General features: G+C 52.6%; 1 protein-coding gene across 2 annotated transcripts in view; it reads right to left on the minus strand.

Moving 5' to 3' along the window:
• GDPD5 (glycerophosphodiester phosphodiesterase domain containing 5) overlaps positions 1 to 27876 on the minus strand; it is a 61065-nt gene that overhangs the window by 13422 nt on the left and 19767 nt on the right. The window contains exons 3-8 of one of the 2 annotated variants that reach the window (XM_004381975.1): positions 14569 to 14672; positions 10286 to 10379; positions 9546 to 9605; positions 5140 to 5238; positions 4757 to 4850; positions 4212 to 4357 (exon numbers count right to left, since the gene is read on the minus strand). In XM_004381975.1, coding sequence (XP_004382032.1) covers positions 4212 to 4357; positions 4757 to 4850; positions 5140 to 5238; positions 9546 to 9605; positions 10286 to 10379; positions 14569 to 14672 — 597 coding nt within the window. The remainder of the gene's footprint in view (positions 1 to 4211; positions 4358 to 4756; positions 4851 to 5139; positions 5239 to 9545; positions 9606 to 10285; positions 10380 to 14568; positions 14673 to 27876) is intronic. The other variant, XM_023736489.1, reaches the window with a different exon arrangement.

A 27876-nucleotide genomic window follows, 5' to 3' on the forward strand; every position in this document is an offset into this window, starting at 1 on the left:
GCAAAGATGTCACTTTGAGGACTAAGGTGCACCTAACCCAAGCCATAGTATTTTTAATCCCCTCATATGCATGTGAAAACTGGACAGTGAATAAGGAAGACAGAAGAATTGATGCCTTTGAATTATGGTGTTGGCAAAGAATACTGAATATATCACAGACTGCCAGAAGAACGAACAAATCTGTCTTGGAAGAAGTACAACCAGAATGCTCCTTAGAAGCAAGGATGGCAAGACGTTGTCTTACATACTTTGGACATGTTATCAGGAGGGACCAGTCTCCGGAGAAGGACATCATGCTTGGTAAAGTAGAGGGTCAGCAAAAAAGAGGAAGATTGTCAGTGAGATGGACTGACACAGTGGCTGCAATAATGGGCTCAAGCATAACAATTGTGAGGATGGCACAGGACCGGGCAGGGTTTCATTCTGCTTGAATTAGAACTGACTTGATGGCACCTAACAACAATAACGTTATTGTCTTCCAGGCACTGAGCTGGAAACTGGAGGGCTTTTTTACAGTCCTCTGTGGCTCCATGGCTGTCGTGGAGCTGGGCTGAGAGCTAAATCCTCTCCTGGTTATACTCTGAGTGAGTCCAGATGGGGATTCTGGAGGGAGGGGAGAAGGTAGATGGGATAGTAGAGTTTCAGTGGGGTGATCAGTTTTCTCATCTATACAGACACGAACATGAACTGTTACATGGATTAGAAGCACCTAGCACACTAGCACACTGCCTGATACACATTATGAGCTTAATTAATGGCAACTGTTGACCCCGTGGCATATAAATCAAAAGATCCCGGTTCTTGCCCTGACTCTGCCATTAACTAGCTTCGTGGCCTTAGGTGTCTCTCTTTCTCCTATGGATCCCAGTTTCTTCATTTTCCCCTTGGGGGTGTGGACTCACTGTTCTCTGAGGCCCTTTCAGTTGGGAGAATTGGGTTTCTAAGTTTCCTTCCCTAGTTCTGAAGACCCTGTCATACTCTCAGCTGCGACTAGGGGTCAGCACGAAACCAAGGATTGGGCTAACACAAGCCGAGGGGGATAAAAGAGGGAGGAAGGGAGGGAGGATGCCCGCCAGTGAACAGATAGGACGGAAAAGGCTCCCATGGCAGATCTCATTCCTGCCCAGGACATGCTCATTCCCATCTTCTCTCCCTGTAGCCACACGCTCCCCCAAGTTCTCCAATGTGAAACACACTCCCCTCCTCTGGGAAGCAAGGAATGGCTTTGGAACTAAGAAGTCACCAATTCCGCTTCCTAGCCGTCGGTCTTGGACAATCACCTCACCTTCCAGAGCCTCAGTTTCTTTAGCTACAAAATGAGTTGTTATCAACCTCACAGGTGAGATAATGGATGTCAGAGACCATAGCCCTGGCACCAGTAGGGTCTCTATAATGGGAGTCCTTTTCTCCCACTTTCCCCAGAGCAGAGCAGCCTTAGGGATGTAGTACTTGGTTCTTCCAGTCCAGCAGGCTGTGCGAGACCAGCCTGAGGCAGAGCGGGGCCACAGAGGCACAAGGAAGAGGTGTGGACTCAGCGGAATCCTACCCATCTGCCTCTCTAAATACCCCGTGACCAGGCCTACCCAGTGAACACTCCACAGGTGCTGATGCTGCATCCCACATGGGCTGGGGCTGCAGAAGGTGGACTGTGGGTAGACACCAGAAAGCCGAGCAGGGGCTTTGAGGACTCTCCAAGGGCAGGTGAAGTGCTTGGGAGGGGGAGAGTCTCTTTTCCGGAGGTTTTTACACACAGTTAAGGTCTCCCTGGGTTAGGTGCTGGCCTCCTGAGGCAGGGCCATGGAAACCTGGCCCTCCCTGGCCAGCCTCAGGGCCCCAGGAGGGTCCTTAGAAGCATCCAGGGATCCTGGGGTAAATTCTTAATCCTCATCTCATAGCTTCCACCTGCCTCAGGCCTGAGTCCAAGTGGGTGAGCCAGCGAGAGAGAGAGAGAGAGACTTACAAACTTGGGTGGGCAGGACAACATAGTGTGTCTGTTACAAACTTGGGTGGGCAGGACAACATCGTGGTTAAGAGTCCCAGCTTTGGAGTTGGTCTGACCAAATATTCAAGTACACACACACACACACACACACACACACACACACACAGACAGGCACAAACATGGACACCTTCTCCAAGACAGGGATTGCACTTGGGCTTACCACACCCAGAGATGTGGACCCAGGGTCAGAACCCCCACAGTGAATCATCTGAGGACACTGATCCACGTGCATACACAGAGACACGCAGAGGAGATGTGTCAGACGCCCACACCAGCCCCTCACTGACACCACCATGAGGATGCAATCTGCCAGACACGCGATGTGGGCAATTCTGCAGGACAAATGACTCAGTTTCTTCAGCAAAGAAACAGCATGAGGGAAAAAGGGAGAGGGAATTATTATAGATCAAAACATACTTGGGAGGCCTGTCAACCAGATGCACTGTGTGGACTGTGTTTGGACCCAAGTTTTAACAACTCAACTGTAAAAAGATGTTTTTGAGATGATCAAAAAATTGAACATGGATTTAGTACTAGATAATGTGAAGGAATTATTGCCAGTTTTGTTGGGTGTGATAACAGCATTGTGGTATATATTTTTTAGAAAGTTCTTTATGTGTTAGAGATACTTCTGGATGTATGTATGTATAAAATGATAGGCCATCTGGGATTTTCTTTAAAATACTACAGATAAAAAAAGTAGGGGGACAGATAAAGCAAGAATGGCAAATGCAGACAAATGTTGAGCTGGTATTGGATTCATTATCCTATTCATCATTATATGGCTCATTATACTATTCTTCCTACTTCTGTGTATGTTTGAAACTTTTCTAATAAAAGAACAATCCAAGCTGGGGTCACTTCACTCTTTGCTCTCTCCTCCCCCCGCCCCTCCTGCCTCAGCACAATCCCTCTTGCCCCCTGGCCTCCAAGGCAGGTGAGATGGATAATCTGGGTCAGGGAGAGAAGAGCATAGATGATCTCTGTCCCCTGAGAAGAGAGCCTCTCCTCCCCTGGCCCCAAGCTCAGGCCCTGCCCCCCAGGGACAGCTGCGCTCCTAACTTATCCTCACAATAGCCAGAGGTGTGGGTATCACTAACTCCCAGAGGCACACAGGCAACATGCAGCAAAACAGGACCCAAAATGCAGATCCCTCTGACTCCAGAGCCATGGCTTTTCCTGCTCGCTGCCTCTGAGAGGTGCTGGGACCAACACAGTGTTTGGTGGGAGGGGACCAGGGTCCAGCTCAGTGGCATGATCTAGAATTACCTAGAAAATGGGCACCATAATACCCACCACATGAGTGAGGTGATTCTGCACCCTGTCAGACTCAACATCTCCTTTTCAAATAGTGACTTTGTGAGGCCCCTTTTGTGAAAAAACTGCAGTGTAACTCCCAATCATAGTGACAGCCAAAAAAACCCCTCAAATTCCCAAAGTGCCCTCTGGTGGAGGGGGGGTGGGGGGTACTGCCCTGTTTGAGAACCACTGGTTCAAGGCTTTCCTGGGTGAGAAGACCCTTGTCCAGAGAGGAGGGTCTGCCCAAGATAACAATAATGTCTAACTCCTATTTAAAGAGTACTTTCTGTGTGCAGGCTCATATGTGGGCACCGTGCACATGCTAACCTATCTGATTCCCACAACAACCCTCTGGGGCAGGCATCCTCATCATTCCCACTGCACAAGAGGAGGACACTAGGCACAGAGAAGATAGGAAACTTGTCCAGGGTCCCACAGCTGGTGCAGCAGAGCCTGGATTCAAAACCAGGCAGCATGGCTCTGGAGACCGCCCTCTCAATCCGAAGTTCTGCTGCGGAGTCAAAGAGCACACCTCTTTGTCTCTCCTCTGCCTTCCTGGCCAGCTTCTACCCAGATCACCAAGGACCCTTCCCAGCTCACAACCTGGCAGTTTCTGGCCCAGGCCTACAACCTCCTCTGTCCCTCCCAGGCCCTCAGGATAAAGGCTAATTCTTTTTAGCAAGACATCGTCAGGATTGGATCCCATCCAAGCTCTCCGGCCTTACTTTCCACCAATCCTTTCCATATACCCAAAACAGGGCTAAAGAGTGTTGCTATTATTCTATTATATTCATCATATCTATTTCCCAACAAGGCCCTCCCTCCAGGTCTTTGCCCATCTCCTGCTAGAATGGCAGCTTGGCCCTTCCCTCCCCACTCCAGTCTGTTAGGACCCAAAGGTGGCACTCACCATGGGGGCCCCGCGGTGGCCGATGAGGGCAGGCTTGGGGCCCAGGTCCTTTTTCTCCATGATGCAGGGAGAGGAGATGGAGAGTGGGGCCAGGTAGAGGGCAAACACCACGGTGAAGAAGGTGCAGAGAATGGCCATCTGGGAGGCTGCATGAGCACCACCTGGTGAGCCGCTCAGCTCCCACCAGCCCTGGGAAGCTTGGGGGTGGGATGCTGGGCCCTGTTTCCCTTCACCCATCAGGACCCAGATGTTCTGAGGAGACCCTGTACCAAGGGCCGCCCCCATTCTTGCTGGGAAGGTGAACCAACCTCTAACTCACACACGTGCACACGCAGACATAGAGACGACTGCCAGGCAGACAAGGCTGTAACCTTCCCTGGACTCTGTAGGCCAGTCTGGCTCAGAACCCCACCCCACCTTTCCACTGAGAGGGAGGGCCCTACCTCATCCCCATGCCACCCAGGTAGAGTTCAGGTGAGGGTAGGACAAGCTGGCCTTGGAACTTGGGGGTGGGGAAAGGCCAGGCCCTTCCCAGCCATACTCACAGGACCGCTCTGCACGGGCAAACTGTCCAGCCACGATCCATGAGAGGACAGTGATGGCAGCCAGGGTCCCCATGTGCAGGAACGGTGCTGTGCCCTATGGGGGGGGGAATAGTAAGAGGGACCAGTGACTCCCAGCCATGGCCAGCCCCCACTGGTCATCCATGTCCTGTCTACCCACCCCTATCAGTGGGCCAGGCAACCTTGTCTCCATTTTTCAACCGAGGAACCTGGGAGTCTCAGGGACTCTGAGTTGTAGCACCCTCCCTGCCTCTAACTTGCTGCGCGACCCTGGGCCCATCCCTGCCCCTCTCTGGGCTTTGGTCTGGAGAAATGGGACCCTGCCTTGTTGCAAGGGTCCTAGGGAAGCGGCGCCCCCCACTCACCTGCAGGGAGATCAGCAGTACCTCCCACTCGTCCTCCCACAGCTGGGCCACAGCCGACATCGCCACCACTGTGAAGATCAGGATGACCACCAGCCCCACCTAGAAGGGAACAGTCACCAGACAGAGGGTCAGATCAGGTGTGCCTGGACAGCCCAAGGCTTCCCAGTGTGTCTGAGGGAGGGGAGCAGAGACAGAGAGGCAGAGGGAGAGACCAAGAGACAGACAGGGGGAAATGGAGAGTCTAAGAGACACAGGAGAAGCCAGGAGGAGGGGAAGAGAGAGAGAAAGGCATGGATAGAAAGAAAGCCAGAGACAGACCAGTGGACTGAGATGATGGGAGCAAGGCAGAGGCAGGAGGATGCAGACAGACCCAGCCAGTAAGGGGCAGTAAGAGAAGTAGAAGGGAGGGTGGAAAGGAGACAAGATAAAGAGAAAGCTGGGGCAGGGCGCAGGCACATCCTGGGGCTCAGCCCTGAGAGGACAAAGGAGGGGAAACGCTCAGTGAATGGGGGCTCCCCTGCACCCAGCCAGTTACATCCACGGCCTCAACGTGCCCTCCCAGCACCCCCGTAAAACAGATTACTCCACCCTGCATGACAGATGAGGAAACTGAGGCTCTGCTGTGGTGTGGGTTGAGGAGGGACTTGCCCGGCTGCAGGAGGCTGAGGAGCTCGGTCTCCTGAGGAGTGTGACATCCCGCCCAGCCTCTGGCACTGGCTTGGCCTGGCTTCAGGCTGGGAGCAAGCTAAGCGGTGGGGCACGGGCCTGCCCTACCCTGAGCCGTCCCACGGCTTGCTCTCAGCCCCAGCTTCTAATGTGTTATGGGGGCTCCGATGGAGGACAAGGTGGCACCTTCACGGGACAGGGATCTTTGGGGACAGATGGGATCTTATGCAACACAAAATCCTCCCCCAAATTAGGAGATGCCTAGCTTCCAGCTACTCAGTCTCCAGGGCCTCCTTTAAGCCCTGGATGTCACCCTGCTCACGCTGCCCACACTGCAAGATCTGCCTCCCCAAAGCACACGGCTCACCTCTACTCCAAAGCCCTCTGCAGTCCCCACTGTCTACAACAGGCCAGTTGAGGCCACTACACTGGCCCTACTGACACCTTCAGACTCATTCCAGCCTTCTACGCCCCAGGAAGACCTGTCCTTCCCCTCACCCGCTGGCACTGCGGGGCCACCCTGCCTTCCCCAAGCTGCTGTCTGCCACCAGTGCCCTCACCCCTGTCTCTCCCTGTGAGGCCCTTCCTCGAGGCAGCAGCACTCTGAGAATGCACCAGCCACCAAACACAGGCTAAATGGAATTTCTGGACGATTGAGGGCAGAGACAGTGGTCTATCCATCTTCCTTTCCTGCCAGGTGGGGAAGATTAATTCTTGCCTGGGATTAAGTTTGCCTTTGGAGGCTTGTCATTCAGCCCATCAGCCTGGAAACACATGTTCCAATAAGAAACAGTAACAAGGCTGAGATAGGCAAAGGCCTTTATGAGGTGTGACAGGCTGGCTCCAGGGACAAGAGAAGGGAAGGAAATGCAGGTTTACAAAGGGCCATGTGTGCCCAGGCCTGTGTGAGGCACTCCACGTTACCTCCCGTTTATTTGCGCCATAGCCCAGGTGAGGTCTTACCATCCTCATTTCATACACAGGGAAATGAGGCCCAGAGAGGCTAGGGGCTTGCTTAGTCACACAGCTTTTTTAAAAATTTATTTTCCTTTATGTTGTTGTTGAGAATATACACAGCAAAACATACCCCAATTCAACAATTTCTACACGTACAATTCAGTAACACTGATTACATTCATCAAGTTGTGCAACCATTCTCACCTTCCTTGTCCGAATTGTTCCTCCCCCATTAATGTAAACTCATTGCCCCCTAAGTTTCCTATCTAACCTCTCTAGTTACTGTTCCTCAAAAAGTTAAACACAGAATTACCATCTGACCCAACAATTCCACTCCTACGTATATATAAGCCCGAGAGAAATGAAAGCAGGACTCAAACAGGTGTGTGTACACTAATGTTCATTGCAGCACTGTTCACAATAGCCAAAACGTGGAAACAACCAAGGATCTCTCAACAGATGAGTGGATCAGCAGAATGTGGTCTATTGTACAATGAGATATTATTCACTCATAAAATGAAATAAAGCTCTGATACATGCTACAACATGAAACTTGAAAACATCGTGCTAAATGAAAGAGGCCAGACACAAAAGGACAAATACTGCATGATCCCTCTTGTATGAAATATCTATAATGGGCAAATGCATGGAGACAGGAAGTAGATTAGAGGCTATCAGGGGCTGGGGGAGTGGGGAGTGGGGAGTGGGGAGGTATTGCTTAATGGGTATAGAGTTTCTGTTTGGGGTGATGGAAAACCTTTGGAAAAGAATAGTGGTCATAATTGCACAACACTGTGAATGTAATGCCACTGCATTGTACACTTGAAAATGGTTAAAATGGCAAATTTTGTAATACACATTTACCACAATAACATTTTAAAAAATTTAATTAAAACAAAACAAAAACGAGTAAGGATTTCTTAGAATCTTAAAATCAAATGATAGAATCTGGGAAGCAGACTAGTAGAATCTCCAGCCTCAGCTTGAGAACTCCGAGCCCTGGGGACCGCTCTTTCCCTCCGGGTGCAGCAGGCTGGGCCATGGATCATCTCCGGCTGGAAGGAGCCTTCACATGCTGGGATCTCTCCGGAGGCTGACAGAAGGGAGAGGAAGGCAGCCCTGGCGCCCGGGGAGCTGGCACCAGTGGGGATGAAGGGCTCCGATCCTCCAGCCCCCAAGAGAAAGCCTGGCATTGATCTGCCCACCTCTGGCCAACCCAGCACCCCTGAAGCCTCTCCACTGAGATCAAGCAGGTGGGAGCTGACCTGCCAAGAGCTGGGCACAGCCCAGAGGAGGTGCCCACAGCGTGCGCCAGCCCTGCCTGGGGTGCCAGCTGGTGCAGTTCTTTCATGTGTCAGCTTTGCAGCCAGAAGGAGAAAGTGCTATACAGACAGGACTGTGGAAGCCCAAGGGAGACCTCAGGACTGAGTGACAGGAGGGAGCAGGGGCTGTGTGCTGCTCTTCACCCCTCTAAGACTTCAGCCACCATTTGTGTGCCGACGATCCAACTCTGGGCCTGTCTCCTGAGCTCAGACTTGTGTCAGTAACTGATCTTAGATGCCCCCTCGGATGCTCACAGGCACCTCACCCTCCACAAAGCTCCACCGAGATCACACCACTTCCCTCTTCCTGGTCCTGTTCCACTGGCAGTGGGTCCCACCCCTCAGAGTCATTCTGGACCCATCTCACGGGCTCACAGTTATTTCTGGACGTTTCTGTCCCTTCCTAATCAGCACGTGCTGGGCTGGGCTGGGCTCTGGGAAAGAAGGGATGACCCAACCCTTCCTCCACGGCCCATGGGCTCCAGAGGAGGAAAGAGGTCTATCCTGGTCAGCTTCGTACAACCCCTGTGCCCTGTCCTGGGGCCTCAAAAGAGTAGGCATCAGAAACACACAACCAGCACCACACATACACTGAATGGGGAGTGACAGCCAGGGCTCCAGAATACATGAAGCCCACCTGCTTGCGGCCCGGCCCTGAGTAGGGTACTGGGGACACACAGGTGGGGAGCCAGTTCTCTGGCCTGTGAGGAACTTCCAGCCTGGGGAGTGTGGGCCTGGGGTGGGGGCAAGGGAGACAGATGGAAACCACGATGCAGATGCTCAGGAATGTGGCTGGGGAGGCTGCAGGGGCCTGAATACATGGGCAAGTGTCAAGGAAGGGAGAGAAAGAGAGGGCAAGGGCAAAGGACTAAAAGTAGAGAAGAGGTAGACACACTGGGGGAGTGGGGATGAGGGAGCCTGAAATGTTTCATGTAGCAGAAGCTGAGGGCAATTGTCCCACGACAGAGCTGGGGGAGGTCAGCAGGGCCTGGGTCATGCAGGGCTGTGATGCTGGGCTAGAGTTTGGATCATTCAGGGAGCAGTGGGAGTTGTGGAATGGACTTTAAGCGGGGGAGGGATCAGGGTTTTAAAAAGAGCTCCCTGAAGCCAGCCAGAGGGCCTGGCTAATAGCTCGGCTACAGGGCTAGAACCCTGGATCCTCCACTTATTAACTGGGAGACCCTGGGCAAGCTACTTAACCTCTTTGTACCTCAGTTTTTCCAACTGCAAAATGGGATGATAATAGTACTTACATCATAGGGTTGCTACGAGGGTTAAATGAGTTAATAAAGGCCCAGTTGTGAGAACAGTGCTTGGCATATAGTGAGTGCTCAGGATTAGCAATTACAACAATTATTATTATTATCCAAGGGAAGGTTGGTGTGTCCAGGCTCTTCCTTGGCCACTGCAGCCTCCCTGCCTCCCCTGCCCTCTCCCAGCCCTGGCTGAAGCAGCCCTTACCTTGTGTAGCCAGTACAGGTTCATCTGCTGCCCCACGGTGATGTGACATAGTGCCAGGATCTGAGGAGGGGTCCCCATGGAGACAGTCAGCTCCATGTGGGACAAGAAGGCTGCCACCACTGGTCAGGATTCCCCCGACACCCACGCGCCCGACTGCTGCTCTGGGCCTGACTCAGAGCCCAGAGTCAGCACACCCTCCCTATGGACGATGGGAATGCCCAGCTCTGCCCTGCCCTGCGCTGCCCAGCCCAGCCCAAGCCTGGCCTGCTCCCAGAATCTTTCAGGCCCCCAGGTTCCCATTCTCTGGGATTTCTCCTCAAGGGGTCACTGGGCCCTGCTGCACTTGCACTGCCCAACTTAATTCATCAAATGTTTCGAGAGTTCCAAGTCCCAGGATTCTGAAACAGACCAGGTCTGAATGGGCAAAGTATTGGAAGCAGGTACCCACCCAGAGCTTCCCAAAAGAGGGACATCAGCAGTGGGCCCTAATAGCTGGGATGGCTCTCACCAGGTCAGAGGGAGAATGTTCCAAGAAGGGGCAGCCAAGGGAGGCAGGAGAAAGCAAGATGACCTCCCACACTGGAACACCTAAGCCTCAGAGCTACAGCAGCACAAGAGGCCCTGGGAAAAGCCAACCTCTCCTTTAGACCAGGGCAAGCCCCTCCCTCAGCTTGGTACAGGCCAAGCCCCCTTCCCTCTGGGAGCAGGACCACCTGCCCCTCTTGACAGCCCCCACGTACCAGGAGGCCTGCAATATAAGTGAAGGCAGCAGCTGTGGTCACGAGGATGGGCACGGACCAATCGCTCCAGTAACCCATGCGGTTGTAGAGGTACCTACAAGGAGGAGGAGGGGCAGGGGTCAGACCTGGTCCAGGAACCAGGAAGGCCCACTGGTCAGGAGACCTGTGAGTTCTAACACAGCCAGACGGGCCACAGGCCCCGCCCAGTGACCAGGTGCTGCCCATGAAGTCCTGATGCTTCTTATTGCCCCAAGCATCAGTCATGCCAGCTCATTGTGGGAAACCCAGGGATACTAAGAGGCATACAGAAAACTACAGTTCCTACAAGTTCTACTGCCCAGAAGCAATCATTACCAAGACTGTACTGAATTTTCTTCCAGTAGGTTTTTTCCCCTTTGCTTATATATTTGTATACACAGCAGACCCAGGGCAACATGGTGTCCAGCACAGTGAGTGAGTGAGATGCCCACATCGGATTCAGATCCCCACTCTGCCTCTAACTGGCCTGTAGGGGCTTGCAGAGGCAACAGGCTTCTTGGACTCTAAGATGCCATGATTGTGAGAGTCATTTCTCTTTCAGGGTTAAATGCGAAAATACGGGGTCTTAGAATTGATGTAGGAAACCCTGGTGGCGTAGTGGTTAAGAGCTACATCTGCTAACCTAAAGGTCAGCAATTCAAATCCACCAGGCGCTCCCTGGAAACCCTGTGGGGGCAGTTCTACTCTGTCCTACAGGGTCACTATGAGTCGGAATCGACTCAATGGCAATGGGTAGAACTGATGTTGTTAGGCGCCATCCAGTCGGTTCCGACTCATAGTGACCCTACAGTCATTGCTATGTTTGGGCCCATTGTTGCAGCCACTGTGTCAGTCCATCTTGTTGAGGGTCTTCCTCTCTTTCACTGACCCTCTACTTTACCAAGGATGATGTCCTTCTCCAGAAACTTGTCCCTCCTGATAACATGTCCAAAGTACGTGAGACGAAGTCTCGCCATCCTCCCTCTAAGGGGCATCCTGGCTGTACTTCTTACAAGACAGATTTGTTTGTTCTTCTGGCAGTCCATCGTATTATTCAGTATTCCTCCCCAACACTATAATTCAAAGGCATCAATTCTTCTTTGGTCTTCCTTATTCATTGTCCGGCTTTTGTATACATATGAGGCAATTGAAAATACCATGGCTTGGGTCAGGTGTCTCTTATGCCTCAAAGTGACATCTAAAATTGATAATGTAATGTAATACCTGACTTCTCTGAGCCTTATCTATAGGGTGGGGGTAAGAACAGAATCCCCTTCATAGTGAGGTGAGGCACATGTTAAGTGTTCAATAAATAACTGCTCTGCTTCTTAATAACATAAGACTTACCGATGTCAGTAAAAATCCTAAGGAAATGCGATTTTAACAGTCATGTGGTACTCCATTGAATTAATGAATCATAATTTATGTAACTCCCTACTAATGGCACTTAATGGTTTTCGATTATTCACTATTAAAAATTAATACAAAGATGAAAATTTTTGTACATATATCTTTCTGTAATTTGAGTTATTTCCTTAGGGTAGATTCTTACAAATAGAATTATAGGGGTAAAGGGAATTAATTTTTTAAGGATCCAGATATTGCTTAGTTGCTTTCTAGAAAGTCTGAATCACCGTATCCTTCCTGTATAACTGGGGAAACTGAGACTCAGAGAAGGCAGCAACTTGCTCTAGATTGTCTGAGAAACAGACTGAACACCAGGCAGTTTCAGGCCTGCTGCCATTTTGGGCCTTGGTGGGGGATGGGAGGGGAGACAAGGAGGATGCCATGGGGCATCTGCCCTCCCCGCACTCTTACCTGGCCCTCACCCTCAGATTCCAGGGGAAAATATGCTGCCCAGAAGATCCCTGAGTGCACATAACTTACTGTACAATTGGGGAAACTGAGGCTCAGAGAGGGGAAGGATGTGCTGGTCCTACCTGTCTTAAGTGTGACCACTTTCGGAAGAAAGCCTCCTGGATGGTGACAACCCAGATGGCCCTGCCTGGTCCTCCTCATCCAGCTCTGACCATCTGGATCTTGCTCACATCCTCTTACAAAATGAACGTCCCTATTCCCAGAGACTCTCATGACCTTGAGGGTGGGTCTAGGACCCTGAACCCCAGCATTGACTCCAACAAACTGAAGTGACATACTGAAGGAGCTGCAGGTCCCCAGGCCATCCGAGTCCCAGGACAGGCCTTCCCTCTGCAGCCTCCCCAGCTCTGCTTAAGCCTCCAGTGACAGGGAGCTCACTCTCTGGGGCCAAGTGGGCAGCTCTGTGAACAGCATGAGACAGTCATGCAGGTTGAAGTGCCAGTGTGACTTTGGAAAGGCTACTTACCTGCTCTGAGCCTTGGCTTCCTCAGACTGCCTTTTATACATGCTTTTGGAACTGACAGCACAGTAGTTAAGAGCTACAGCTGCAAACCAAAAGGTCAGCAGTTTGAATCCACCAACTGCTCCTTGGAAACCCTATGGGGCAGTTCTCTTCTGTCCCATAGGATCTCTATGAGTGGGAATTGATGTGATGGCAACAGGTTCTTTTGGTTTTTGGTTGTGTGGCTATGGGTGAGTCCTGTCCTTCTCTGGGCCTCAGTTCCCCCATCTATACATGAGGCGGGGTGGACTCGATGATCTTCCAGGCAGCAGACTTCCAGTTCAGCATACACAATCGAAGGCCAACAGGGGACATTCCCATTTACCCATAATGACAGTGCCCATGCTTCGGACACTGTGAAAATGAATAATTGATTTGTGGCATTAAGAAAGGCCAGAGGCCACCTCTGGGACTCAGCTGGGGCCCCAGGTCATCTTTCTGGGCTTCAGGGAGCAGGGACAGGAGAGCAGTGTGTCCTTCATGGTGCTGTGCAGAGGGAGTGGAACCCAGACTCCATGAATGGAGTTTCAGGATTCTCACAGAATCCTAGAACCATGGCCCATCAGAATCTCAGTGTTCTGGAGTCCTAGAAACGCCAAGTTCTAACACCATGGCACTGTGGCCACTTTCTAGCTGGAGATTCTGCCTCCCAGGAAGCAGCCTTACAATTTAGGTGGAGCTTTGAGCCCTGTCACGTCTATTTCATCCTCAGAAAGACCTGATGAGGCTGGAGTTATCCCATTTTACAGAAGAGGAAACTGAGGCTCAGAGATGGCTGAGCTTCTGATCAAAAGAAAGAAACAGCACTGGATAGGGAGTGATGAGGCCTGGCATCTGAGCCTCAATTCTGCCCCTAACTGACCATGTGAACTAGAGCCTCAGTTTCCCCACCTGTCAATGGAGAGGTTCCCACTAGAACCTAGGGTCCTTCCCCTCCACCCATGGCCTTTCACTCCTTGACAAAAGGCAGGAAATGGAGGTTGGGAGGAGGGTGAGGAGGAAACAGGTGTCCCTCCTGCTCCCAGGAAACTGCCTGAGACAAGCCTGCCCTTTGGACCTGAGGTCAGTACCCACAAAGGATCCTGTGCCATCCCAGAACCACAGCATCTGCCAGCCCTGCCCAGGGTCCAGCTAAGGGAGTTAGGAGGCCTGGGGTCTGGTGCTACCTCCTCTGCTGAGACCTTGGTCTCTCTGGGCCTTGGTTTTCTTGTTTATAAAGGGGCAACCAGCGGCCCTGGCCCTAGGCTGAGTCCTGCCCTCAGCCTTACAATTCTCATTGCCCATCCTAGCAGCACCAGGAAGGAGCTTCCTGTATCTCCCTAGATTTCCTCAGCTCTTGTCTGAGGGTCTTTCATTCCAGCTGCTAAGTCTTTTTCCTTTCTGTGCCCCAGGCTTCAGTAATGCAGGCTGAGTCACGGAGGGAACACCAGGGGCCTTGAAGGAGACCGGCAGCTGCAGTCCCATGTGTTCCAAACCCAGCCATCCTTCAAGGCCACCTCCCATGCCTCCTCTTCCAGGAAGCCTTCCCTAACCCCCTGGGGGACTCCCCTTGGGGCACAGATTTCTCTTTTTCCTCGTTCCAGATATTTCCTTGTTCACCTCCATTGCTAGGCTGGGGACTCCTGGGGACAGGACCCAAGTCTGTCCTCTCTCTTGACAGCCTGTGGTACTCACCCACTTCCCACCTACAGTATCTTGCCAGCCTCACCAAAGCCCTGGGAGGTAGACAGGACAGAGGCTCAGAGGGGATGGCCTTGCCCAAGACCACACAGAGTGCTAGTGGCAGAGCTCCGATAGCCAAGCTGGGAGAGAGGCACAAACCTGAGCCCCTAGGTCCCAGCCCAGGCCCCAGGGTCCTGCCCCCTCCCACCCCACACCCACTCACCAGTTGAATTCATCGTAGTCATTGTGAACTTCCCACCAGAAGTAGAGCCAGGTGAGTGTGAGACCAAAGGTGAAGGTGAGGAGCAGGAACCAGAGGCGTTCCCACTGGAAGAGCAGAGCAAGGAGAGGGGTCACACAGGATTGAGGCAAGGCCCCCAGGCCACCTCCCACTCAGAATGTTCCCCCTCCTCCCACTTTGTAGCCAAACCCAACAGGCAGGGATTATTGCCCTCTTAGCATAGGCCAAGAACTGAGGCCCAGAGATGGGAAGTGACCAGTCCGACATCACATAGCCCAAAGTCACACAGTGGTGGGGAGCTAGGGGTAGGAGTCAGGGGTCTGTCCAGAGCTGTGTTCTTTTTGCTGTATCCTGAGGCCTTTCCAGTGGGTTCCCATCTCCCATTCTGGCAATGACACCCAGAAGCAAAGGCTACGACTGCCCTGAAGCCTTCGTACTGGTGCAGTGACCCACAGTTTGTGAAGTCACACCTCTCACTTTGTTTTTGTTTTTGTTTTGGTGAAAATATACACAGCAAAACACTGATTTAATTTCTACATGTACCATTCACACTGTCTTTTCCAGATTATCCCATCACCATTTACATAAACTCACTGCTCCCTAAGCTTCTCATCTAACCTTTTGAGTTGCTGTTGTCAATTTGATCTCATATAGACAGTTCTTCAAAGAGCACAATGCTCAAGGCAAACATTCTTTATTAATTAAGCTAAATTATTGTTTAGTTTAAAGATAACTTCAGGGGATAGTTTCAGTGTAAGGTTTAAGGTTTAAAGATTATCTCAGATCAATAGTTTCAGAGGCATCCAATCTCAATGGCTCCAGGTCTGGATTCTATGGGAATTTGAAATTCTGTTCCACATTTTCAACCCTTTTAATCAGGATTCTTCTATAGAATGCTTGATCAAAATGTTCAGTAATGGTAGCTGGGCACCATCCAGTTCTGGTCTCATGGCAAAGGAGGCAGTTACTCATGGCTCCATGGCTCAATTAGCGATGCATTCCATTTCTTCCTCCTATTCCTGACTGTCCTTTTTCCTCTGTTGCTCCAGGTGAATTGAGATCAATTATTATATTTTAGAACCCTTACCTCATTTAATCCTTACAAGTACCTACAAAGGAGGCGTTCTTCCTCCTCACTTTCACCCATGCTACAGATAAAAACACTCAGGCCCAGAGAGGTAAAGTGACTTGCCCGAGTCACACAGCAAGTTAGCTGAGGACTAAGGACCAGAGCCCCATCCTCAGGCCTTAAAGAAGTGCATTGTTCTGTCACCTCCACCAGGCACTGGCCCCTTAAGGCTGGGCCAGGTCCCCCTCTGTCTCAGCCAGGGTGGGGGAGGGATGGTGGAGGGATGCTGACCCCACCACGGCTGCTTCCCGAAGAGCCAGCTCAGAGGTCTGCAGGCGCTTCCAGCTAGGCCCTCTGGTTGGTCCTTGCTTTCATCCATCCCCCTTATCTCAGAGGTACAACAAACTTGGGATATCCTGTATGCTGGGAAATTGCTGAGATGTGGGGAGAGGTCCAAGACCCACCCTCCCTTGAGGGGCTCAGGGTTTAGAGTCAGGATGCTTCCCTGCCTCCAAAGCCCAGGCACCTCTCACCTGGGCACAGCCCTGGACTCGTGAGGACCAGCCTTGCTCAGGAGTAGAGAAACCATGGTTAGGAGCAGGACAGGCCATGTGCAACCGAACCCTGGGAGCCACCAGCCAGGGAATGCCTGGGCTGTCTGGGGCAGCAGAACAGGGCCGCAGCTCGGTGCTGCTCTTTGGGGTTGGGCCATGGGACTGTGATTAACGGCAAGGACACCCCTGGCTCAGGAGGGGCTAGTCCACACTGCAATGTCTGAGCCAGCACGCTCACCCTGGCCAGGCCTGGGCCCAGGGCACAGGCAGCCCTGGGAGATTTAGTGCCCCTCAGGTCTAGTCCTTCTGAGAGGCCTCTTCCTGCCTTGGATTCTTACATGCTCACAATAGCTCCATTTCCTGCCGAGTGAAGCTGATAGGTCCCAGGCCAGCTTGCCCATCTGGGTCTCCCAAAGGGTGTGCCATGCCCCAAGACTGATCCACCTCTGGCCATGAGATGCCCTGCTCAAGAGTCCCCACTGGCCGAGCTCCTCAGCCTGACATTCAGGGCCCACCTGATCTGGCCCAAGCCAACCTCTACACTCCCGGCTCTGTCTCTGCCCCCACACATGCATTTTACTCTCCCTGCACTGAGTTACCTACTGTTCCCCAAACAAGTTCTTTCAAACCTCGGTGCCTTTGCCCAAGCTAGAAAACAACCCCTCTCTGGTCCATTGGGCAAACCCTACTTCTCCAAGGCCTTCCCTGGCTCCCAGCAGAGTGAATCCATCTCCCCAGAGTGCCTACAACCCCTTGCATACATCTCTGCTATGGCACAGACCGCACAGTTCTATAACTCTCTCTTCATATGTCGGTCTCCTCTGCTACACTATGAGTGCCCTGAAGGTCTGGGTGGTCTTCATATTCCCAGGGTAGGGTAGGAACTTAAGAAAGATTTGATAATGAAATGGTAGGTGAGAAAACCCTGTCTCCTACCCCAGCATGAGTATGCCCACCCAGGAGAGAGCTCGCTGGGGACTTAACACCCCAGCCCCGCAGAGGAGTACTTAGCCTTCTAAGGACCCTGAGCGGCAGTGCCGCGTGGCTGTCTGTCCATAGAGCTCCACCTCAGCAGGGACAAGGCCACTGACCAGCAGACAGGGTACTGAGGGGTCTGGACGAGGGGTGAGCCTTGATCTATGACAGGTCCTTCCCTAGGCAAGGAGCCTGGAGGTTGATACGTGTTGGGGCCGGGCAGGAGGCTAGCTGCAGGGATAGCAGCAGAGTGGAGAGCCTGCTGCAGATGCTGGGAGGATGTCCTGTGGCAGGGTGCCATGCAGGACCCAGGAGGAATGCTGATAGGTGGCTGGGAAGACTGCAGGTGTCAGGAGGGTCTGTGGCACATAGGGGTCCTGTGCACTAATCATCATCATCCTCACTTGGCTGGATCCTTATAGTGGGGCAGGGCGAGACAGGCATGAATGAGGGGCTGGGTGCTCCCTCCCTGCCCCTGGGAACCAGCCAGGTGACAAGATTAGAGTAGGCAGATGGGTTCAGCATCCAGGGCCTGCAAGGATGGGGGCAGGGCCTACCAACAAGGAACTAAAACCCAAAACCAAACCCGTTGCCGCTGAGTCGATTCTGACTCATAGTGATCCTATAGGACAGAGTAGAACTGCCCCATAGTGTTTCCATGGAGCTGCTGGTGGATTTGAACTGCTGACCTTTTGGTTCGCAGCTGAATGCTTAACCACTGTGCCACCCAGGCTCCACCAAGGAACTAGGAGCCCCATTATCAGAACTGGGGCTCAGGCTGGGGGCAACCTAGGGATTCAAGTCCTGGAGCTGGAAGCAGACGGCATGGGGTCACAGGGAGCCTGCAGACGGGGGTGAAGAGGCCCCGCTGTGGCTGTGGTGGGGAGGGAGGCAGCAGGGTCACTGAGAGAACAATCAGAGGAAAAGCTGAATGGCAGGGGCTAGAGGGAAGGGGAAGGCGAGGAGCTGGTGGAGGAAGTGGCCTGTGGGAACAGCTCCACTGATAAAGAGGCTCCAAATGGTGCTAATGGTCCTTGTCAGGGCTCATTACAGGAGAGGCCTGAGCCTGCTTGCTCTGCTCTGCTCGACCCATTAACAAACCAGTCTGGCCCTGCTCCAGGAGTCAGAGCAGTGGGCACTGCCCCAGCCCAGGATGCGTGGTTACTGCTGAGCTGAGAGGGGTTGTGGGGTCACTGGCCCTCCAGGCACAGTAGGGGACTAGAGGGAAGGAAACTCCCTGACACTGACATCTCTCATAGTCTGCACGTGCCCAGGGTATTTATGGGTATTTGTCTCCATCTGAGAGCAAGCAAATGAAGGCTCAAAGGCCACCAACATTAGGAATTGCCACTCACTTTGTAGTGACCACACATGTGCGTATTTACCAAGACAAGTTTCTAGCTCATTTGCACAAAGGCGCAATATAAGTGAGTGGAGGTGGGTCAGAGAGGTTGAGTAGTTTACCCAAGGTCACCAAGTAGGGGAGGAGTGGAGATGGGATTTAAACCCAAGGGTCCTGGCAGGACACAATCCTCTGCAGGCCTCCTGGGGGGCCTCCCTGAACAGCTCCCCTTAAACCCACCCTTGCACGCTGGGGCCCAGTGTGGCGATCCCAGGCCCAGCTCGGCACCCTTGGACTCCTTTCCTCTCTCTCTCTCTGGGGTCTACCCCCAGGTCAAACCTCTCCATCTTCCCATCCTTCCAGCCTTCCAAGACATCCCTTCCCTGACCCCTCCTGCATGGCCTCTTGGTATCGACCAATCTGACTCTCAATCACATTCTGGATTGTGGAGCTGGCAAGAGCATGGACTCTGGAAGCAGACAAACCTGGCTCTGCCATTTGGGTAAGTTATTTAACCCCTCTGAGCCTCAGTCTGCTCATCTGTAAAATGGGAATAATAACCCCTAGCGGCTTCATGGGGAAAGACCTGGCAATCTGCTCATGTAAAGATTATGGCCTAGAAAACCCTATGGGGCATATCTACTCTGTCACATGGGGTCGCTATGAGTTGATATCGACTTGACAGCACCTAACAACAACAACCTCAGAGGGATGCTATTAAATGAGGTGAAGTATGTCAAGTGGCACACAGTAGGTGCACAATAAGGGACAGGTCACTGGGCTAAGGACTCCTCCAGGCCAGGGATGGTCTGATACACGAGTGTCCCCTGGGCCCAGCATCAAGCCTAGTGCAAGGTGGTGCTCAGATACAGTGTAGTGAATGGAAGAAGGTGTGAATAGTAGACTGTGTGGCACAGGATGTGTCAGGGCCGCCTGTGGATGGGGTCATCAACCAAGCCCCCAACTCATTTTCAGGCTCAGGTCAGGGCCCGGGGAACCAAGAGAACAAGCTCACATGACACCCGAGCCTCCCTCGTACCAGAGCCCTCTGAGGTGGGACAGAGGATGAGCCGGGCTGGGGCAGAGGAAGCAGCCATCTCCTAGGGTCAGGCAGTCCCAGGCCACAGAGGGGACAAAGGTAGGGGTATGCTGGAGGCTGCTCTGATGAGGCATTGGATAGCAAGAGAACAGCTGGGAAAGGAGGTGGCCCCTGTCTGTGTGTGGGGTGGGACGCTCCATTCCCGCTAGCCGGCAGTGAAGGATAAGGTCCAGGGTGCCTGTGGTGGAAAATCCCAGAGGCTCCAGGAATTCAGCCCCACAACGCTTGCCTCACCCCTTTTCCACTTTCACGTCCCTCCCAGGAAGAGGAGACCCTCCATCGCATGGAGGCAGTGGTACCAATCTCCTCAGAGGGCCTCTTGCTGACTCTCACAGCTTCTCCTCATCCCTTTCTGTCTCTATCCTGTCCCTCCCACTCCAGAGCCCTCTGCATCCAGAGGAAAGAGAGCACGGGCTATAGCCACAAACCCCAGCCCTCCACAGGTAGAGTGGGCAGAGCCCACTAGGGTGGGACAGGACTGCTGCTGCTGTGTGCCACACACCACAGACCCCTGCCCACCCCGACAGCAGCCCCTCCCACTGCCAGAGACTCCACAAGGGTCTGGGCCCAACACAGAACCCGGAGTCTGAACCCTGCATTTGGGACAGCGCCCAGCAGGAGCCGCCTCTGGGTCCTTTGGCAGCACCACAGACCTTCAGAATCACAGCTTCTTGGAGCCAGAAGCCAGCTGGCTAGCTAGACTCCTGCTCTGCCTGTCACTCCAGAGCAGAGACTGCCGCTCCTCGAGACTGGCGCTCACCCTGCTGCTGCTTCCATAGCTCCGGGGTGGGGACTCCTCCTGCTGCACCCTGCCTGGGCCTCCTTTGGGCTGAAAGCTCTTCCTTCTAAGACAGGCAGCCAGATGGGGAGGGCTGGGCTTTGGAATCTACTAACATGGCATTTGAACCCCACGCTGGCCACTTACTGAGTGAGTGACCTTGGGGAAGAAGACATTTACCCCCTCTGAGCCCCAGCTTCCTGCGCTGTAACATGGGGACAACAGTACTGGCATGCTGTGCGGATCGCTGAGACCTCACATGCCAAGGGCCTGGCAAGGGCAGGGCAGTGGGAGCGATCTCCCTCCCCTCCATGCCTCCCTGAGGTGGCTGTCTGTTGCCACACAGAACAAAGCCAGTCAAAAGGTGGGGGTCGTAAGCCAGGGCGGGAGAATGTAACAAAGAGCTGGGTTTTGACTCCTGGATTTCTGGACTCCTAACTGCATTGCCCTGGGCCCCTCACTCAATACCTCAGGCCTTCACTTCCTCCCCTGTTCACAGGGTTGACATCACCTCCACCTCACAGCAAGGCTGCAAGGCCCCAACGTGATTACAGATGTAAGCTGTAAGTCGCCAAATCCACAATCGTTCCTATAATTATCATTTCGAGTCTGACAGCCCTTTAATTATGCGAAGGCAGTGATCAAGCCTTCTCCCTCCCCCAACTCTACCAAATTTCTCTGGCTGCTGAGGAGAGCCAGCCCAACCGCTCCGCCTCCAGCCCGGGGTGGACACAGAGGCCAACATGAGGTCAGGATCTGCAGGCTGTGGCCGCAGGAGCCAGCATGGACGGAGGAAGGCCCTGGCAAGGCAGCCACCTGATCCCACTTCACAGCCCTGTATCACTGGAGAAGGTAGACTGACATGAGCATTTGGGTGGGTGGGCCTTATAAGAGCCCCATCTCATTTCATCCTCTCCACAGCTCTGCAAAGCAGGCATTATATTCCTATTTTACAGCTGAGGAAACTAACTGAGGCTCAGAGAGGTGAAGTGATTTGCCCAAGATTACACAGGGCAAACATAACGGAGCAGAATTCACACCCAGGTCTGGGTGCCTCCAGTGTCCCCATCTGTCTCAAAGCAACAAGGAGCAAGACATGTAATTATCCTTGTTTGACCAAGGAGGAAACAGGCTCAGAGGAGCAGCGCCTTACCCAAGGTCACCCACAGAGTCACAGGCAGTGTCAGGGTGGGAACTCTGGAATTTCAGAGTTAGAAGACTTCAGAGGCCACCTTACTCATCCTCCAAAGGTCAATCAAGAAATGGAGAAACAGAGATCTACAGAAGGGGAATGGCCTTGAAACATGAACACATGGTTAAACCAGTTGCATTCAAGGTGATTCCCACTCATGGGGGCCCATATGTGTCAGAGTAGAAGTGTGCTCCATAGGGTTTTCAATGGCTGACTTTTTGGAAGTAGATGGCCAGGCTTTTTTCCAAGGTGCCTCTGGGTGCACTCCGACCTCCAACATTTCAGTTAGCAGCTGAGTGAGTTAACTGTTTGTACCACCCAAGGACTCTGGACACATGGTTAATACATGGTAAATTAGTGCATGAAATGATGGAGAATTCAGCAGATGGTGTTGGGACATCTGGCCATTCCTCTGGTAAAAGATACAGTTAGACCCCAATCTCACACCCCATATCAAACTAAATCCAGCATCTTCCCCTCCACATCCTCACCACCGTCTTCCAGTCATTCCACACACGTGTGCTGAGCCCTTCCTCAATCAGCTTTGCTGGGCCTTGAACTTGGAAATAAATCAGGCCTGGACTCTGCCTGGGTAACCATCAGAGATTAATGATCTGGGAACAGGCAACTCCAGTCCTGGGAATGAGTGTGATGAATGAGGCAAGTATGGGCTGCTTAGAAGCACAGAAGCTGGATCTCTAACGCTGCCAGTTTATGGAAGGAGGGATGGGGTCTGAAGGGCTTCCTGGGGGAGGATATGCCTGTGGCAAAACTGGAAGGAATGGGCCTGCTGGGATGACAAGGTTGGGAGACTGGATCCAGGCAGGGGGAATGAGCAGCAGGTGTAATACACAGCAAAGTGGGAATTGGCTTCTTTTCTTACGGGATTATAAAAACTATATAAGAATACCAACCTACATTTAGTTGATTTTTTTAATCACTTGAGTTTTAGTTTTTGTTCCTAATGCTTTTTGTATTAAAATGTTTACTTTTTGTGTAGACAAATCTATCCCTCTTTTCTTTACAGTTTTTGCCTTTGATATTGTGCTTAAGAAACGTGGCTCACATTTACTTATTTAACTCATACTGGTAATTTTTCAGCAGTTTTTAAATCATAACCCTTCCATCTAGCGATAGCTTCATATGGACATACACGTATGGAGAGAGGCTTGAAAGTCTTGTCTCCACAGCATGAAGACTAGAATTTCTTTTACTTTATCTCTTTCCAAATTGTTTGAAATTTCTCAACCAATGCGTGGTATTTTTCTAAACAGAAAAAAAGTTTAAAAATAGAAATACCTTTTAATCCATCTGGAGCTTATTTTGGTTTGAGGTAAGAGGTAAGGATCTAATTTTACTTTCACCAAATGGGTACTCAGCTGTCCCTACATCCTTTGGGATATCTGTGGTAATTTCCACATTCGTTTACAGTACACTACATTCGCCTATGTATGTGGCTTTCTTTCTAGGTTTTCTCACCGCCCGCCTATCCCGAGGCAGCCCCTTCTCCCAAGTGCTGGCTCTGCCTGACACGATTCCCCCATACTTGGCTGAGCCTGCCCCCTGGGCCACCCCTGTGGTCCCAGCTCTGCTTTGAGGTCATAGAGCCCAGCTACGCCTTAAGCCCCACATAGCCCTGCAGGGACAGGGAGAAAGAGACGGAGGGGTGCCTACCCACCGAGTCTGCTCATCTGCAGGCCAAATCTCAGGCATCCAGCTCCTCCCGCCATCAGCCTGTTCTAAACTCATCAAGTTCCAAATGGGGTGACAGATGCACAGAAAAGCTTAGGACCTGTCAGCTGGGAAGGGTGCAGGGAGCACCAGGAAGGGAGAGGTGTGCAGCCCCACTAGGATTACTCTGGCCCTGACCCCAGGAGATTTGGGGGAGGGGCGACATAGGGAGGTCTGAGATGTATTACAGCATTATGGTCGAGCAGGGGAAGGGATTAGAGTCCCCACTCCCTACCCAGCCCTGACAGCCTAAGAGGCTCAATTTATTTTTCTGGGCTACAGATAGCTGCGCAATTAGGCCTGTGCCTGCCCTCCTTCTGCTGGGGTGCACTCAGAGCAGTTCATTAGGCAGGAAAATGAAATTAGGCCCAGCCTAGAGCTCCCTGTCCCCACCCCCAACCCCTCGGGTTGCATCATCCAAGGGGAGACACAGAGCGCAAGAGCTGGGGGTCGTGAGGAAGTGCTACCCCGGAGTCCCTTGGAGGGCTTGCCAAGGTCCGAGGGAGGGTGGCTGCAGTCCCTTGAGTGATGCCCACCATCCTCTGCCCCATCCACAATCCCTAACTAGATGCTCAAGGCATTCGTGGAGCGTCATAAGCCAGGGCTTAGCTGCTTCCACCAGTGAGTAGTGCAGCCGTGCCAGGCCCCCTTAGGGCCATTTCAAAAGGAGTTAGGTAGGGTGCAGGGATCCCAAAGGCCAGAGTCGGCATGTCTTGATTGCTACAATAAATCCTTATCTTCCTGTACCATTAAAAACCCAGTGCCCTGCCAACCCCTCCTCTCTCCATCCTGGACATAATAATACCATCTTCCATTTTCTCACCCCCACAGCAACCCTGCAAGAAGGTAGTACCACCAGCATTTTAGAAAATGGAAGCTCAGGGCTTGACTCTGGCCCCTGCTGGGTCCCTTTCCCCCAAAGTACCAGGGAAGAGAAAGCCGTCACTTTGAAATTTTGTAAAGAGGGCACAAAGTTTCTCCCAGGGTGAGAAAATGGTCCCTTCTTGTACAAGACACGAGGCACACTCGTATCCCTCATCTAATTGGACCCTCAGGCAGGATGTGGATTTAGATCTTCATTTACTCCACAAGCCAGCTGGGCCCAGAAGCTCAGGGACTTGACCCAGGTCTCACACTGAGTTGGTGGCGGAGGCAGGGTTGGAGTCCAGGTCGCAGCTCCCTCAGCCAGGAATGCCAGTTGCATATGGCTGAATCTTAGCACTCCCTGGAGCCCATCTCAAAGGCTGCTTCATCCAGGAAGGCCACCCTGATTCCGGGCTGGAATCCACTCTTCCCTTGTTTTGGGCTTAGAGCAAGGAAGCCATGGAGCTATTATTTGCTTGATCTCAGCCTCACCTGAAGAGCAGAGACCCCAGTATTCTACTCCCAGGGCTGGGGAGGGCGCAGGAAGCACTGCCGACCCTTCCTCCACGATCTCCTTCCAGGGCTATGACACTCAAGCCAAGAGTAGCAAATTGGGTATCAGTAGAGTATTCCAGGTTCCAGAGCCAGAGGCTCTTTAAGAGGTCCTCTGGCCCAGTCCTCGGCCTATAGGCACAGACGGTTTTACGGAGACCAGGACCCAGGGTTCTGGATTTCCAGCCCTGAATCTCTTCAAGAAAATACAGAAGCCAGCACAGCTCAAATGGAGTGCATGGAGGACTTGTAGTGAATCTGTTTTGGGGCTGGGGGCTGTGCTTGGCATGTGACGAGGGGGATTGTGTTGGTAAGGCTCCTACTATGGACTAGGCATTCACATGGACCACCTCATCTAATTCTTCACCTCTCCTCCAAGGGGGCAACTCCTCTCCCCACACCTCACGATGGGGAGCTGAGGCTCCAAGAGGCAGAGGGACCTCTTTTCTTGATTCCATAGATGTTCGCTGGCGTGCCTATGCTGCCAGGCTCTGTGCCGGGCTCCAGGAGGCCTGCTGTGACACACATGGACCCAGCTCTGCTCTCAGGACAGACAGGCAGGTCACCAGGCTGTGCCACTCGACGTGGTTGGTGCTGTGATGGGGTTGGGGAGTGAAAGGGGCTCTGAGAGGACAGAGATGCCCCTAACCCAGGTACACAGGTCACAGGCCACAGGTACGCAGCAGGTGCTAGAGCTGGGATGGAGGCCAGGTCTGTCTGCCTCTACTGCTCTCTCTGCTGCCCCAGAGAGCACCAAGGAGAACAGAGGAGAGAATTAGTCCTGAAGGGGGTGGGGGAAAGGAGGTCTGGGTTCTGGCTCTTTCTCTGTTACTGACTCCTATGGTGCCTGGGGCCACTCACTGGGCCTCGGTGGCCTCAGTTTCTCCACATGTACCATGTCTGAGCTATGTACTAACCAGAGGAACGGACATTCTGGAGAGTACTTTGCTAACTGCACAAACAGAAGGAAAAGTCCTTGTCAGGAAGTATCCCTCCCACCCTCCAGGACAGGCCCCCTCCCCTTGGGGCTGCCCAACACCCCTGACACAAACCCATATGGTTGGGTGATAGGACAGTAAGGTTGGGAGCCAGCTGGAAACTCACCTCCATCCTCCTGCCCACTGACAGAGCCTGACCCAGCACCAAGGGTGGCCTGGGGGGCCCCATAGCTGAGTCAGCACTCTCCCCACTGCCATCCACCACCAGGGCATGGGAGCCAGAGCCAAGAATGCTGCACACACCTGTCCACACATGGTCCTCTCCAGACCACCTGACACCCACTGGGCCTTGGGAACCAGGTCATAAACAAAGACAGGAGGAAGGGCAGGGGAGCACAGTAAGCTCATCGGGGGCCTGCCTCCTCACTCAAGGTCAGTAAGATGGCAGGCGCACTCCCTAACTGGCTTCTTCCCTCACTCTTCAACTCATCTGCTCAATAATGCTTCTAGGCATTCACTGGGCAAACCAGGCCCCTGGCAGGGGGCAGGCCCAATCTCTGCCCTCAAAGCACTCAGAGCCCTGTGGAGATACAGAGAATCATAATCCACATGGCTGACACAGGCCCAAGGTGCTGTGGGATCCGAGGGGAAATGGGAGGTAAGGAGGGAGACGGAAAGGGGGAGGGAGACTTCTTAGAAGAAGAGACCTTTGCAAAGAGTCTTGAGAGGCAAAGATGGAGAGAAAGGGTATTCCAGGCAGAGGGGACAGCCTGAGCAAAGGCAGGGTGCTGTGAAGGAGTGGGGCATATGCTGGGAAGGGGAGAAGCTCAGCGGGGCAGAGTGGAGGTCATGGGGGGAAGGGGCGGAAGAGGAGCTGATGGATTTCCTTGCATCAGATGTCTTCCTACACGGAAGGAGAGAGTTTCCCATCACAGAAGGTAGGTGATTAGGGCTGGGCAGATTGATTTTGTCTATACATCTACTCCTCACTTATCAACTACCTCATTATCTGACATTTTACACTTAGGACAACAGTAAAAAATCTACTCTATTTTGCATATTAATAACATACCTCTGGCAGTAACCCTTTCATGACCAGTGGGACGTACAGCACCCACCTATGTTTTCTGCCTCTTGGGTCCAGAGGGACGTATGTGTCCCATATAATATTTTGTGATCTGATGTGGTCATCCTCCATTTTCACATAACCACCTGGTCTTTGAAACCTAATCATGTTGATAAGTGAGGAGTGGGGGTATTCCACCCACCCCACTATGCTCTCCCTGGACTCCACTTAGACCACCCTCTTTCTCACCCTCCTTCTCGTCCACAGCCAGTCTGTTGACTACACTCTCTTGGTGTCTCTAGAAGCCCTCCCCTATTCTACTTCCCTAAGACTGCTCCTGGCCCTGGTTGAGGCTTTCCTCATGTGGCTCCCTGCTCTCCCCACCTCTACTCTCTACTCAAGGGACCTCAAATCACTCTCCATGCTCTAACCGGAGTGGCCATCCCACAGCCCAAGTCGGACTCAGGTCCCCACTGCCCAGGATGAAGTCCAAGCTCCTCAGCTCAGCTTCAAGTTTCCAGAGCTCACTTGGCGACACTGTCCCTGCTCCTCACACCTTAGCCACACTGCATCTGAATTACTTTCAGTTCCCAAACACAAGACACATTCTTACACATGTAGTTCCTCCTGCCTTGAGCTTCCCCCTCTGGCATGATGGGCTCATCTTCCAGACATCAGCTCTGGGAAGGGCATGGGCTCAGCTTCGAAGCTTTCCCTGCCCTGGTGGTGTTTCCCTCTGCCTCTGCAGTGATCCCCCTGGGTGGTCTGGGTGTGTTGGCTCCTGTCTGCTCCCTCACCAGCCTGGGAGCCCTTCAAGGAAGTGGGAACCAGATCTGATCCACTGTGACCCAGGGCCCAGCACAGGGCCAGGACCAGAGCAGGTATCAGGGCAGGTTTGTTGATTGAATAAATAATCATTGAATCTCGGACAAGACTGCACAGAACAGGGGAGAGGGCACAGGATGGGGTTCAAGCAGGGGGCAATGAAGGCTGGGCCTTCAGCTCCTCAGCTTGAATAAATCACCTACTCTTCCTGGAGGGGATCAAATAAGCTTAAAACAGTCGTCAAAGGCAAAACATGCCATAGAAATGCCAGAGAGCCTTGACTATCGTTGTCCTGTCTCCTTCAG

Source organism: Trichechus manatus, unplaced genomic scaffold (genome assembly GCF_000243295.1).
Source record: "Trichechus manatus latirostris isolate Lorelei unplaced genomic scaffold, TriManLat1.0 scaffold00088, whole genome shotgun sequence".
NCBI lineage: Eukaryota > Metazoa > Chordata > Mammalia > Sirenia > Trichechidae > Trichechus > Trichechus manatus.